At 42.0% G+C, this 12481-nt stretch overlaps 1 protein-coding gene across 5 annotated transcripts in view; it reads right to left on the reverse strand.

Moving 5' to 3' along the window:
* Nucleotides 1-12481, reverse strand: part of NELL1 (neural EGFL like 1) — a 291095-nt gene that overhangs the window by 29672 nt on the left and 248942 nt on the right. For 3 of the 5 annotated variants that reach the window (XM_033928928.1, XM_033928925.1, XM_033928924.1), the window contains one exon: nucleotides 1219-1359. The exons of the other annotated variants lie outside the window; for them this stretch is intronic. In XM_033928928.1, the coding sequence (XP_033784819.1) occupies nucleotides 1219-1359 (141 nt within the window). The remainder of the gene's footprint in view (nucleotides 1-1218; nucleotides 1360-12481) is intronic. 5 annotated transcript variants of the gene reach the window in all.

The raw sequence follows: 12481 nt of genomic DNA on the forward strand, positions 1-12481 counted from the left end.
GAGCCCATCCCAGGCTCTGTGATAGACTCGCATTGCCTGCATGTTCTACCTGCTTCCCGACGTGGTAAACACAACACAGAAGTTCCGGGCCAACCAGCATTCCTCCCCTGATGTCAATTCTGATGTCGGAGAGGAAGTTCCGGGCCAGCCAATCGCTGCCTGGCTGGCCCGGAACTTCCTCTCCGATGTCAGAATTGATGTCAGGGTGGAAAACTGGTCGGCCCAGCGCTTCTGCGTCCTGTTTGGGAAGCAGGGAGAACTCAGAACTTTGTGGCGATGGTTTGGGGGCATGTTCCCCGATGGCAGCTGCGGTGGCATGGGGGAGGGCATAGAGAAAGAAAAAAAGGGGGCAGGCAGGGAATCAGAAAGAAAAGGGTGGCAAGGAGACATAAAGAAAGAAAAGGGGGACAGGGAGAAAGAAAGAATGGGGTAGGGAGAAAGATAGGACAGAGAGAGAAAGAAAAAGTTGGGGAGGGAATGAGGTCTGGAGGAGAGGAAGCATACAGGAGGCTGAAAGAAGGGAAGAAATATTGGATGCACAGTCAGAAGAAGAAAGTGCAACCAGAGACTCATGAAATCACCAGACAACAAAGGTAGGAAAAATGATTTTATTTTCAATTTAGTGATCAAAATGTGTCTGTTTTGAGAATTTATATCTGCTGTCTATATTTTGCACTATGGCCTCCTTTTACTAAACCGCAGGGAGCCTATGAGCATCAAGAGCAGCGTGGGGCATTCAGCGCAGCTCCCTGTGCTAAAAACCGCTATCGTGGTTTAGTAAAAAGGGAGGGGGTATATTTGTCTATTTTTGTATAGTTGTTACTGAGGTGACATTGCATATTTTAAAGTCATCTACTTTGACCTCTTTGAAAAAACCCCGGAATATGAATGATAATTAACATTTTCTCTGCGTACAGTGTGCTTTGTGTTTTTAAAAATTTTATTGTTGGTAGATCATTTTGACTTGGTCATTTTAAAAGCTCGCAAGCCCAAAAAGTGTGGGCACCCCTGCTCTAGAAAATATGTTCAGCTCTACTTATTTTGAAATGATCGTTCTGAAGAGCTTGAAAGATGGAAGTCTCCTACCCCTTTACACTGGCATGACAGTCACAGAAGAGGGCACGCTATCTCAAGAGAGTCGGTGTGTGATACCCAAAGAGATGGAAAAAAAAAATAAAAAAAGTGTTTTTGTTTGTTTGTTTGCTAAAAGCTGCTTACCAACACAGGACTCCCCAGAAAGTGAGTAGGTCCCGTTGTCATGGAAACCGCTTCTGCACTCACAGCGGTACCACCCTGGCAGGTTAAGACAGCGCGAATGACTGTGACACTCAATGAGTCCCTCTGTACACTCATCAATATCTGCCTCAGAGAAAGACACAAGCCAGCCAGGGAATTAATTTCAGCTTTCATGCTAGAACGTTTAATGTGATTGCAACCTCCCTTATCTGTTTCTTTTCTTTCTCAACCATTGCTTAGATATAGAACAGGTGAACAGAATGCTTTTACAGAAAACATCTGGCTTTTGCTCTGTTTTTCAAGTAAACTACGCCTTTTTATGAGAAATTAGAAATGTAATAATACAATAGTACATTTGTTATCATGAATAACCCTTAATAAATGGCAATTCTTTTTTGTGCGTTTTATTTTGGGTGTTTTTTTTTTCTGTTTTGCCGCTTTCTTTTTTCTAATTCAAACAATAACACTCTACTTGTCAATTAAAGAAATCACCAATAAACAGCAAATAAGCAATACAAACTCTTTCTGGCACAGGCAGCTCCACCATCACTTTAGCTAAGAACAAAGTCATTCCTTAGGTACTCGTCTTCCCTGACCCACCCAGTTCAGTGGCGTCTACCCCACTTTCTTCCCTGGGAGCAGCATCAATTTTGTTGACTCAAGTTTGCTGTCCTTAATCATTCCATAGCATGAGATATAAGAATGAAACAGAAAACTAGAATAATCCACAAACCGAAATGTAAAAGTGTGCAGGTGCGATTTCGATTCTACGCATTCCTTCCAAAGACTTAACTCCTAACTCCCCTCTCTTCCTTATCTTCATTCGTTAAGAACAAACGTGGGGGGTAGCGAGAAGCCCACACAGCCAAGAAGATAGTGAGTCTTTGTGCACTTACAAGAAGACAGGCATTGCGGCCCCGATTCTGCAAAGCACGTCTAAAGTTAGGCGTCCTTTGTAGAATCACGCTCAGCGGCGCTCAGCACCGTTTAGGCATCCTAGGTCGCTCAGCGTTATGTACATGAATCAAAGGTACACCCATATTGAAACCGCGCCCATGCCTATTCCCTTAGGTGTGAGTTTTCCCAATGGGCGTCCATGAAATTGTGGAGGCGCCTACAAAGTGACGTCCACATCCTTTGGACTTCCGTGTGCCAATTACCGTTCGTTAAGACCTTAAATGGCTCATTAACCACTTAGTTTGGATGCCTAAGTCTCGCTCAGCATTAGACAGGGCTTAGGCGCCCTTTATAGAATCAGGGCCTGCACGCATGTGAGGACTGATGTTTAAAAACAATCCTAACTTCAGATCTGATCATTCCAAACAGAGTTTATTTACAGAAAACGTAGCATTAGGTTACAGGACAGAGAAACCAGGATACGCCGGTTAATTTAATGCACTGTTGTGGCGTCTTTCTTTGTCCTAGCTTTCTCCTCTGAACAAAATAGTCTTTTCTTTCCTTTGTGATTAAGGGCAGATGAATACATATTGCATTTATTCCCCCCCCCCCCCCTTCAAAATGCACATCCACTCTGGCTCCCTGCAGGGTTCCAATAAACATATGCAACTCTAACAAAGAGCTTTCTTGAATGGGCTTGACGCACACCTCTTGATCTGTAATAACCTTGGCTCCCAGCTCCCATTCTCCTTTGAGTATTCATGTAGAGTTTTGGAGGATTACAATTATAAATTAGCAAATTAATCTTAGATTTAACCTTAGTGTAATTAAGAAGTCATTATGGGCATGCGGCTTGCAAAAATAGATCTGTCAGCTCTGTAGGGCAAAAGAATGTTTTTCTCATGCTTTGATCATTTTCTGTCCCACTAAGAAGAGGGCGGGGGGGGGGAGAGGATTACTGGAAGGAAATTTTTTTTTGCTTTTTTTTTGTTCTTTCTTTGCTGTTTTGTTTTCTTCGGAAAAGATGAGCTGCTTTTTAGCATTAGGAAGTAAAGCAGAACTTAATCAAAGAGGTTGATTAGGAGCACGGCTATGGAAGCTGAATGCCACCTTGACATCTTTGCAGTGGGTTATTCATTTATTTTATTTGGTATTTATATACTGCCTATCAGGGTTATCTAAGTGGTTTACAATCAGGTACTCAAGCATTTTCCCCGTCTGTCCTGGTGGGCTCGCAATCTATCTAACGTACCTGGGGCAATGGAGGATTGGTGACTTGCCCAGGGTCACATGGAACAGCATAGGATTTGAACCCACACCCTCAGGGTGTGGAGGCTGTAGTTCTAACCACTAGGCCACTCCTTCCTGAGCAAGACAGCCTTGATTCCATTGCTTGTGTATTTTTTTTTAAAATGGATGTCAAAGACTTCCAAAAATTTGTCTCTTAATTATATTTTGACTTTGAAAATAAAAACAAAAAAACATGGCTGTCTGTGGCCTTCTCTTCCTCCGCCAACTCCAGACTGTCCATTCTACCTTGCTCTGCCATATGTTTAGAATAAGCTACCTGAGTTCCTACGGCGGGCTCTGTCTCCGACAGTGTTCAAGACCCAGTTAAAAGCCGCACCTCTTCAAGAGTGCTTTCAACTCCTAACTCCTCTCACCTTGGGTTCTGCATCCTTAATCCTTAACATGTCTGTCTGTCAAGGTTAGATTGTAAGCTCTTCTGAGCAGGGACCGTCTATTAAATGTCAAAATGTACAGCGCTGCATACGCCTTTCAGTGGTACAGAAGTGAAAAATAGTAGTAGTAGTAATTCTGGTTTTCAAAAATTAAATTTTAACTAGAGCACTAGGCTGGCAGATCTAACCAACTGAACCTTTTTAGAGTGGAGAGAAATCAAGCTTGATACAGATTCGCCATAGGCATGACCTAATTCTAAGAATGTCTCTTAAAAAGAATCATTGCATGAATCTTGAGATTTTTCTTAGAAACTGGGAAGTATAACTTTTACCTTTGCTAGAACAGGAAACTTCCAACTAGGCATGGGTTAGCATAATAACAAATTTACGCTGGCTTTTACAAAGCCACAGTAGAGGTTTATTCCGCACGCCGGCGAGGTAAATGCTACAACGCTCATTGAATTCCTATGCGTGCCGGAGCATTTACCTTGCTGACCCATGGTAGAAAGCTCTACCGTGGCTTTGTAAGCAACAGAACCCCCATGGAACTTCAAAGCCAGTTTTGCTACTCTGGGATTCCAAAATCTTTCTAATCCTTCAGATTCTAGAGCGTTGCTACTCTGGGGATTCCAGAATCTTTCTAATCCTTCAGATTCTGGAATGTTGCTACTCTTTGGGTTATGGCCAGGCACTAGGGACCTGGATTGGCCACCGTGAGAACGGGCTACTGGGCTTGATGGACCATTGGTCTGACCCAGTAAGGATTCCAGTCTATGCCTGATATATACAAACTTCCAGAAATCCTTGTGGCACTCTAAAACCATAAAGAATGATTAGCAGGTCAATTTCCTAAACTTAGAAATAGTAATGATACTTAATGCTATGTTGAAGAGGTGTTAATGTACATTAAATTTTTTAAGTACCTTCTTACTTCTCATTTATAATCTTAATGTATATTTTCTTCAAACCGCTTAGAACCTAACGGATGTAGCGGTATATAAGAAATAAATTAAAGGGATTTTCTTAAAGTTCCGATTTTCCAGTTATGCATTACATATTTATATAAGCTGTTAAATGCAAAAGTGCCAGACACTTTACTTAAATACTGTACAGCTTACATTCACACAAACCACCCTGTTAATGCAGCCATTAAAAGAAAAAAAAAAAAAAATTAATTATACCTTGCAAGAGCGTCTGCATTATAATGCACCTGCCGATATCCCTGCTCTGGATATCCTCCTTCCACCGACTTCCTCAGTGAAGTGAATGGACAAGAGGAAGTGGGGATCTCTCCGGCTCATTGATTGTAATCACGCTTATATTTGGTCATTTCACTATTCTTATGCTATCAACAAAGCTGTAAGTTTTATGTTAAACTGTGCCTGCTGTACACCGTCTTCTTGAAGGTGGTTAATAAACCATAAAATCCATAAAAGTATTGCCTGTACTACTGCAAAGCTCAAGGGCTCCTTTTTCCAATGAACCTTGCATCAATTTTCAAAGTGAACATTGCCCGCAGACACTCTCAGATACTGTTTGCAAAGAAAAAACACACATGCTTTTGAAAAAAAACAACCAGATCTAGGCATGTTATTTCAATTCCCACCCTCACCGAGCACCTGAGAATGCATCTGCTAAAAATATGAAGATTATAGAAGTAAACAAGTAATTGCAACCAGTGGCTTAATAAGAGGGGTGACGGGGGGCGGTCCGTCCCAGGCTCTGTCTTAAGGATGCTGGCACCCGCCCCCCCTCTCCGCTCCTCCCCACCCACCCCTGCCATGTGCGTTCACCCATTCCCTTCCCTTATACATGTTTATTTTTTGCTGCACGAGCAGCATTGCGAACTTGCTGCCCGCATCGGTGTCGCTGCACTCTGATGTCACTTCCGGGCCCTGCGCCTAGGAGGCGACGTCAGAGAGATGTTTGACACGATGCGGGCAGCAAGTTTGGGATGTTGCTTGCGTGCAGAAAATTCAAAAGGTACGCAGGAAGGGGTTGTAAGTTCAGCAGGAGGGGGTCAGGAAGGAGTGGGTAGAGCAGGGGTGTCAAAGTCCCTCCTCGGGACTCCAGTCGGGTTTTCAGGGTTTCCCCAATGAATATGCATGCAATCTATTTGCATTCACTGCTTTTCATTGTATTCTAATAGAGCTCATGCATATTCATTGGGGAAATCCCGAAAACCCAACTGGATTGCGGCCCTCAAGGAGGGACTTTGACATCCCTGGGGTAGAGCATAGAGGGGCGCCACTCACCCTCACTATGACACTAACTGTAACCATGCAGAGGGTGGGGGCAACTCACAAGTCCACATCAAACATGGCTTTACCTGTGGGGATGGCTTAGAAAATTGCCCTGCGATACAATAATGTTATACAGTAACTGATTGATTGAAACCCTCTCCAAGTTAGAGCGAACGAGAGGGCACTCTCTAAAGTTAAAAGGGAATAGATTCCGTCCAAACATAAGGAAGTTCTTCTTCACCCAGAGAGTGGGAGAAAACTGGAACGCTCTTCCGGAGACTGTTATAGGGGAAAACACCCTTCAGGGATTCAAGACAAAGTTAGACGAGTTCCTGCTGAACCAGAACGTACGCAGGTAAAACTAGGCTCAGTTAGGGCGCTGGTCTTTGACCTGGGGGCCGTCGCATGAGCGGACTTCTGGGCACGATGGACCACTGGTTTGACCTAGCAGCAGTAATTGTTATGTTCTTATTGTTTTCCCTAAATGAAAGCGATAGCCATACTTCCACTTTGAAAATTACCTCATGGAATTTGTGTGCATATATTCACACAGTTGGGGGGTTGGTTTTTTTTGAATGTATAAATGTGAACTGTTCCCCAGCATTGCCTCAACTCAGTCAAGGCAAACTGATGCCCGTACAAGCTCTTTGCTCATGTTTATTCACATATCTTTATTAGCATGTAATATACTGCCGAATAGCCTGCAAGATGTCTAAGCAGTCTACATCATATACAAATTAGCTATTTAACACAAGGACAAAAGCGAGGGCGCAAGATCAAAGCCGTGGAATTGGATGGGAAAGAGTTAAACTTTTTTTTTTAGCTTCGGCACACTACATGGAGCAAACATTTTACACGGCACATTACAATTGAAATTATAAAATTGCAAAACCAACAACAAATTAACCCCCCCTTCTTTACGAAGCCACGCTAATGTTTTTAGCACTGGCCGGAGAAGTAATAGCTTGGACACTCGTAGGAATTCTATGAGCGTCAGGGCTCTTACCGCGGCTAAAAACACCAGCGCGGCTTTGTAAAGGCGGGGATAAATTTGAGAGTTAATTATTTAACGTTCTTTAAGCTACGTATGGGCGATTGTAACAATGCAGATAGAATAGAATTGCTAATCAATGTAATGGATGTGCTTGTTTTTGAGTGCAAATTAGCTCAAAACGTGGCTCGATAGTTGACCAGCAAACATGCATTTCATCATCCACCATCTGCTGTCATTCTCACATTTTTTAAAAAAAAATTTCATTTCTGTCAGAGCTAAGATAAGAAGATCCAAATGGTAACAAAGCCTTGATTTGCTTTGTTGCTCAGGTTAGGATAACTACTGCATATAAAAATAAAATTACTTGCCATTAGTTGTCAAAAACCAATCACATCAAAGAATAATGCTTGTCTGAGCGGTTGCATCCTTACGCACACAGACACTCATAACATTGACAGACTCTTGCATACGCAACGTATATATCATCTATTCTATTCTGAAGGGAATTTTTTAAAAAATAAAGTAAAATTCTGGAATCTCTTCGGGACACACCTCTGTGCCGTGACACATAGTTGGAGAGATACTGTTCTAGGGTATGAGTGGGGTTTCTATATTCTGATTAGCTGCCAGATAACTGTATGAAGAGACACATCCTCCTCCCCTGCCTCACTTCCAGCTTATCCTTTCTTTTCAGAGCCGCTACTGTACAAAACCCAACTTCTGCACTTATTCATAAAAATGCTTTTAAAATTTGTCCTCCATGTGTCCCCAGGCCAGTCCTAGATCCAGGGACTATCAATTTCCAACACACAGGAGCACAGCATTAGACCAATCCTATAGCTTCAGAGCCAAAGCAATGAAAAAAGTACCATTTCACATTTCTGTACTTCACATGTGTGAACAGTTGATTGAACTGAAAATTTCTCATTATGATATTTTTTTGTAGAAGCTCAAAAGCCGTGTTTTTCTTTCTCACTGCAACACACAGAATGTGTGCCGGATTTCAGACTCCGCTGGTTCATACACGATGTTAATCTTGTCCTCTGAGAATGAGCTCCATATTTCTTTTCTCCTAGTAATCTGCATTATTCATAGAGGTATTTATGCATACATGATAAACAGGGTAATTTACCTCACAATAAAATATGATGGTTTCAAAATGAAATGAAAAATGAAGAATGCAAAATAGGCATCTTTAAAATGATCAACTATATTTCTCTGTCTGCACATCGCTATGTATAAAATAAAAAAAAATACTGATTAGGAGCTTATAAATTAAGAACAGGAAATAATAAGAAAACAATATTCCAAATAAACGTTATCAGGGTGGTTTGAAAAGTTTGTTGAATTTCCATGAAATGTTGCCACAGTCCATTAAGTCATTGATGCCATAAATGGGTATTTTGCAGAGTTTGATAAAACCTATTTTTCCGGCGGGATGAAAAAGTTTGATAAAACCTATTTTTCCGGCGGGATGAAAAAAAACTCAAAACTCGCCGGACTAAGAGGGGCATAATTAACATTTAAAACGGCCCAAAACCTGCCTAAGTCGGAACTTGGACGTCCTAAGAGCAGGGACGTCCAAGGGCCGATAATCAAAACCAACTTTCTGGACATGCAGCAATGTTAAGGTCAAAGGGGCGCGTTATGGGTAGGAATTGGATGGGCTTAAACCTGGATGTACTGCAGTGATAATCAAAACTTTACTGGAGGAAACTTAGACTCCGGCAGTTAGACCTGTTTTAGTTGCGTCTAAGTGCCCAAAAGCTGCCCAAACGGACCAGATGACCACTAGATGGATTAAGGTATGACCCCCCCTTTACTCCCCCAGTGGTCACTGACCTCCTCCCACTATCCAGAGAAAAACTGGGGGAGAAAAACTGCACATCACATTGAGAGATTGCCATCAGCGGATCGCAGCAGAGGAATCCCATCAGCTGAGCTGGTTTTGGGGATTCCTGCCAGCTCAGCTGTTGGGGATTCCCCCTGTTAGGATCAGCTGGAGCCGTGGATCCCTATACCCCTCCCCCTGACATCCCCCAACATTTCTACCTCTCCATCACCTGACACCATGGAACAGTCCCCCCCCCTACACACACATCACCTGATACCCCCATACCTTCCGCTGTAAAATCAGCAGGAGGGAAGCCCAATCAGGGCACATCTTACAGTAACGCCTTCTTTTTATCAGGTCTATTTAAATATTTATAGAAATTCTTGTTACATTGTGATGGGCCTAAATCTCTGGACTTCCTCCCTTTGTGCCTGAGCATAAAGCCATCTTTTAATAAGTTTAAAAGCTTATTAAAGGCTTATTACTTCTCTGTTACATTTGAGATACGCAGATTCTCACCAATGCTAATTTTCTTTCTGGAGGCTTCATCTCAGGGTAGCAATTTTTATAACCCCGTTCCCCTCTATTGTTTTTTCTTCCTCTTACATTGTAAACTTTTCTTCCACCTAAATTTCCTTTTGTTATTTATGTCTGGACATATCCCTTTCTTATTTTTTTTTTTTTTAATCTTTATTGATTTTCAAACTTTGCCAGTGCAGAACAATTAACTGAACATAAAACGCACTATTAACTACTCTTCCCTTTCTTATTTTTATTCTCTAAGCCACATAGATTTTACTCAATTCATATTTGTGATATATGAAATAAGCTGAATCTGAACTTGTATTTCCCTCCCCTCGTGCCTCTTTAATTTTCCCTGCACGAGCCAGCATTGTGAACTTGCTGCCCGCACCAGTGTCACCTCTCTCCGACATCACTTCTGGGCCCCCGCGTCTAGGAAGTGACGTCCGAGGGATATTCAACGCAATGCAGGCAGCAGGTTTGTGATGTTGCTCCTGCCTGGAAAATGAAAAAGGGAAGGGAGCGCGGGTGTGGCGGGGGAGGGGGCAGGGAGGAGCAACACTCACCCTCACTATGCTATGCCACTAGGTGACTTCTCTATGCATGTAATAAGTGCTTGAGCTACTTCAACATTTAAGCCATTTCTTCACTCAGCCCTCTAAACGCTTGACTTGTAATAGGATTGGGGGAATTCCGCTAGAAGGCAAAGAGTATCATTTTGGAAAATGGGGTAGAAGCTCTGTGCCGGATGGTTCTCTCTTCCAGGTTTCCAAGTTTATTTACAGTTTGATATACCGACTATCAAACAAATATCTGGACGGTTTACAATTGTTAAAATTGGAGATTAAAAATAAGAAATAAAAAGTAAACTAGGGCTATATAAGGGCAGGACAAGGACAAAGTTGAAACAGAAGGTACTGGGGAAGGAGACGAGTCAAAATTATATCAAAGTCAAAAATAAAAGTTAAAAGGAGGTATGAAAGGGAAGGGGGTTGCTTCTTTGAGGGAGGCTGGAAAAAAAGATCTTATCTTGAATTTTGATAGGCGTCTTGAAATAGGAAGGTTTTAAGTTTGATTTTGAATTTGTGGAGAGAGTTTTCCACGCGGAGGTGTGATGGCTGCCAAGAGTTGGTTTTGATTTGAACACAGGAATCAGATGCTCCTGTATCCACTTTGGCTTTCTCTGTTCAAATACAGATTTCTCGGGACCCCTGAAGAAGGTGTTTTGATCGAAACACGGACCGTGCCGGGTCCTTACCTCCTACAGCATACGTGGATTTCAGCTGGTGTAAGCAACTTCACACCATTATATTGACTGAATGAAACGCCTGCATCACGTATATCTGTTCCACAGTCCCCTTTCTGTGTTTGGTTTTACCACATTCACTGTGGACCTGTTGGGTTTTCTTTTGCTTGTAGCAGCATTAAGAACAGCCAAGAAAGTAAATGTTGTGTGTGGGGGAGAGGGAATAGGGTACCTGAATGTTACTCACCTTAAGCTATAACTAAAAAGGTCATGAGCCAAATGCAAATAAATATAGGGACCGGGACAATTTTTTTTTTTTAATAAACAGAATTTTGGACTGGGTGGAGGTACAGGAGGGGGAAAATGCCCCTTACCACTAGCCTACCAGAAGAGGTGGGGGGAGAGCATCCAGGTAAGGGTGTTTTCCAACTATTTGGGTGCTTAGGACCTATTAGGACAGAGGAGTGAAGTGAAGGACAACGGAAGACCCTAGCGAGGGAGTGAAAATAGCATTGCTTTAAACCCCTAAGACAGCCAATTGCAATTAAAATACGGCAGAACTGAACTTTGTAACAACAACTTCTGAGCGTAGAAAAATGAATATGATTAATAATCTGCATATATTTGCATACACACAGGCAATTATTACAGATTCAAATCAATCAATACATAACTCAGTTTCACGTTGATGTGGAGTCTGGCGGGCTTGATTCCCATTTCATTAAAACTTGATTGCCCTGCTCTAATCAGATCCAAAAGCAAGATTTGCAGTTCCTGAACAGAAAAGTGAAACTTCCATTGTGTCTTTTGTGCTGGTTCCCTTCAGAAATCCTTTCTTCTGGTTGCTGGATTCAGAAGGCTTTTCTTCCGGCAGTTCCACAACCGTTGCTAACCCTTGAAGAAGCCATTCCGTGTCCTCTTTGCTGCCAGCCACTTGTCTTTTGACGCTGAGTTATTGTGGCTTTTTCTAACCGATAGGTAGTTTTGAGCTCTGGTTGTGCGAGATGCCAGATACAAGACCCCAGCTGAGCTCATCAGCATATCATTTAGCATGCACTGAGAACACATCTGTGCCGCTGATTAGCAGAGCACAGCTGTGCCCGTGTTGACTGCGTTTTTGATGGTGTCACAGTACATTTCCTCTCCTCTGTCGTCATTTGGGCAGCTAACATAAAAAAGCGTTAATCCCTTTTTCCCAGCTACTAGAAGCTTGCCATTGCTGCCCTAGGCAAGCTGCAAATCTAGGGCTCAGATTTAAAGCTGGGGTCAGCGGCGTTTATTAAATAACAGCTATGGTATTTCTTTTTTTTTAAATATGCATACTCCCAGTTTCCAAGTTTCATTAAAATTTGATAAAAACGCTTTTATAATAAATTCAAAGCGATGTACATTAAAATTAATCACATAGAGACATACAATGGACTAACTATAGATGTCATACATGAAAAGGTGGGGATAAGGGTGCAACTACAATTTCAAAAGAACAATTAAGGGAAAGAAAACATTGAGAGAGGGGGACCCTGTTAGCTATTCTTTGAGATCACAGCATTAGTGGTGGAGCAGAAGAAATCAGTAGATTTATGCTAAGCTAATTCCCGAAAGCATCAACGAAAAGGAAGCTTTTTAGAGAACTTTTAAATCGTTCCAATACCGATTCTTCTCGAAGATGAATAGGTAAATGATTCCATTGCTGGGGTGCTGTAACCAAAAATATTTCCTTTCGCCTTGTATGAATTACCTTTTAAAGAAGGGATTGTAAGAAGATGTTGATTTGTAGATCTTAGGGTTCTAGATGTAGAATATGGAATAAGGGGTCTATCCAGGAAA

The sequence above is a fragment of the Geotrypetes seraphini genome, chromosome 19, assembly GCF_902459505.1.
Source record: "Geotrypetes seraphini chromosome 19, aGeoSer1.1, whole genome shotgun sequence".
Lineage (NCBI taxonomy): Eukaryota > Metazoa > Chordata > Amphibia > Gymnophiona > Dermophiidae > Geotrypetes > Geotrypetes seraphini.